General features: G+C 44.3%; 1 protein-coding gene across 1 annotated transcript in view; it reads right to left on the minus strand.

Annotated features, from left to right (window-relative positions):
* Nucleotides 1–1476: 1476 nt before the first annotated feature.
* Nucleotides 1477–2587, minus strand: part of T265_03266 (hypothetical protein) — a gene marked incomplete at both ends in the record, with an annotated part of 10112 nt that continues 9001 nt past the window's right edge. Inside the window, one exon of the mRNA XM_009167699.1 lies at nucleotides 1477–1620. Within this exon, the coding sequence (XP_009165963.1) occupies nucleotides 1477–1620 (144 nt within the window). The remainder of the gene's footprint in view (nucleotides 1621–2587) is intronic.

A 2587-nucleotide genomic window follows, 5' to 3' on the forward strand; every position in this document is an offset into this window, starting at 1 on the left:
CAGAAGACGAATTGCCTACAATTGAACTAACAGACAAGTGCCGGTGAAATTCGCAATTCTAAGAGTTTGGCTGCGAGAGCAACTTTGCTGTCCACATTAATCTTAGAATATACCACAAACTCGTTTCTATGGTAACCTGGGTTTACAAAATAAATTGTCTTCATAGCCTAAAACAGCGCCCCATGTATCTCAAATACATGACTAACGATTTTCGTCCTTCCTAGGCGTCTAAAACTGACGAATTTCGATTGATCTGAATTCCAGCTCACTCAGGATTCTGACGACAGGCCCAGTTGTCCAGGTGATTTACCTGTGGAACTGGTTTTTAATGCTAAGTTATATTTCTTGTACTGAAAACTTAAAACTCTTAAACCCTATGAAGCTGTTTGGGTGCACCTGGCCTTTACAACCTCTGGTTAGGACTCAGTAGTTTGTACCAGAGAGGGATTTGCGGGAAAAAGCCATGTGACTCAAGATAATCAGAGGAAAGTGCAAGCAAACATCACCAACCTGTGCAAGTGGACGTGTCATTAGATCCTCTTGCAATGAGGCGACAATTCTCTTTTCTGTGTGGTTGTTGAAAGGCTTCATGAAGCGCCGTGAGGTAGATTCACTTTCACATATAGTCTTACTCGACGATACGGGATCCAAATGTAACAAACTGGTTGAATCCATCCAATTTCTAATGTTGCTCTCAGAGTGCATGTTTTCCTTACCGCTTTCTGAGTTTAGCGGCGAATAACCAAGTTGTCCTTCCGGAATGTGCCCGCTACCTCTTGTGGGCCACTGAGGTTCCGATAAACCAAAGTGGTGCCGCGGGGCACCAGTTTGTTGCGCGTTTCTATCTTCATTCTGGTTTCTAACAGTGTCATATTTATACTCCAGTTTAATAGATTTGAATTCCAGATCAGCACCTTTGCATTGTGTACTCAAGGCCTCCTCTTCCCGTTTGATTTCCATGTGCTGTGACAATGAATCGCTGACAGACCAGGTATCCGAAACCTCAATTAACGGCAGCTGTTTTTCGTTTTCAAAGCCGCTAGACTCCGTTAATAATGGGTCATTTCCAAACCCGAGTGCAAACTGAGAAGAGGAGAGAAAAGAATGGACCAACTGACCTGATCCTGAGGTCGCTCAGTAAACTTCACAAAAGGACCTTGGTTGCAGCGCTGCAAAAATATCCCTAAAGATTAGTTGCCAAAGGCTGCGGTTTTTGTAAATTTCAAGTTCACATCACTCTCGTTTGAATGGTCCCCCTCCTGTTTTGGTGCAATCAATCTAGTGAATCCACACCAAACTGGGGTAGCACTGGACTCGACTTCCGCTCTTATTGGAACTCGTCAGCAGTGTATATCCTTGGGCATGCCGGAGTCTCAACTCAGGACCTCCAACATACGAGGCGAGCGTGTTTTCAACAACGCACACTGGATGCATCCGAATTATCACACCTGCTCACGTGTTAGCTGTGTGATTGGCTTACCCGATGAGCTTGATGTGACTGGTATATCTGACGCCTCGGCCCAGTAACTGTCCTAGTTGTGCCGATCGATTAACAGGCCTGTCAGCACTTCCCAGTGGGACAGCGCCACTAACGCAGCACATTTGTCTGTTCAGGCACCGCTAATGAGTGAAATTCGAGTTAGGTGTCTCTCCCCCACAGTGTGGGCTCACCAGCAGAGGCAGAATGTTCAAACGGATGACTTGTAGGTGAAACTGTTGGACGAGAGCTTAGCAACGATGTCGAATGTGATAAGCATAATCACTGCTCGGCGTATATTATAATGTCTAATTGGATGACCAGCTTGTTGAAGGAAGCTACGTCCCAGTGATTTCACTGCGCATTCACATATTTTTTTAATTGACAGACCACCAGTGTGTGAAAACACCAAAAGCTCGGGCGCGTTTATTGATTGCTCATCCGGTGACTATTGATCCGTTCACCTAACTTGTCAATTAACTTTCATCAGCGAATGAGGAAACATCATGAGAACGCGGTATCTGGTCGAAAATCAATAACTGACGGACTGTCACGTCGCAAAGGAGATGCAAGGAGTGAAAGACATGTTATTGATCACTTATGCTGAAATCATGCAGTAACACAGTTGAATTACGAATAAAATATGGATGAAAACGCATGAAACTAAACCGAGAACAGCACAACCACCAGAAATCCATTTATCAGTCTTTTGCCGTGACTGGATCTGTCACACACCTTTTTCAGCTACCCTGTTACGAAGAAATCAATCCCAGTAAGATCAACTCCTCGGGTTGCATGAAGTCATTTCGCTTTTAACACTATAAGTACATATTTGAAAGGGATGGGTTGAAAGATTGACCAGCCTGGATGCTTGCCTGCTCTCCTATTGTGATTTTGGTGGAGTTTTAGGGTCTCAGTCGGTTCCGGGCGTTCAGAGTGTTACCAGGGTCGGTAGCGATTTGAATAGATTGATTTGTGATGAGTTGTGATATAGAAACTGTTTCCTGCTGGTCCAGCTGTTCTCTGAGCTTAGAAATATCGTTTCGTAGAAGCTTGTGAAGCTCAGCGATCAATACAAATAAGGAAACTCAAAGAAAATCTCGACCATCA

Source organism: Opisthorchis viverrini (assembly GCF_000715545.1).
Source record: "Opisthorchis viverrini unplaced genomic scaffold opera_v5_45, whole genome shotgun sequence".
Classification (NCBI taxonomy): domain Eukaryota; kingdom Metazoa; phylum Platyhelminthes; class Trematoda; order Opisthorchiida; family Opisthorchiidae; genus Opisthorchis; species Opisthorchis viverrini.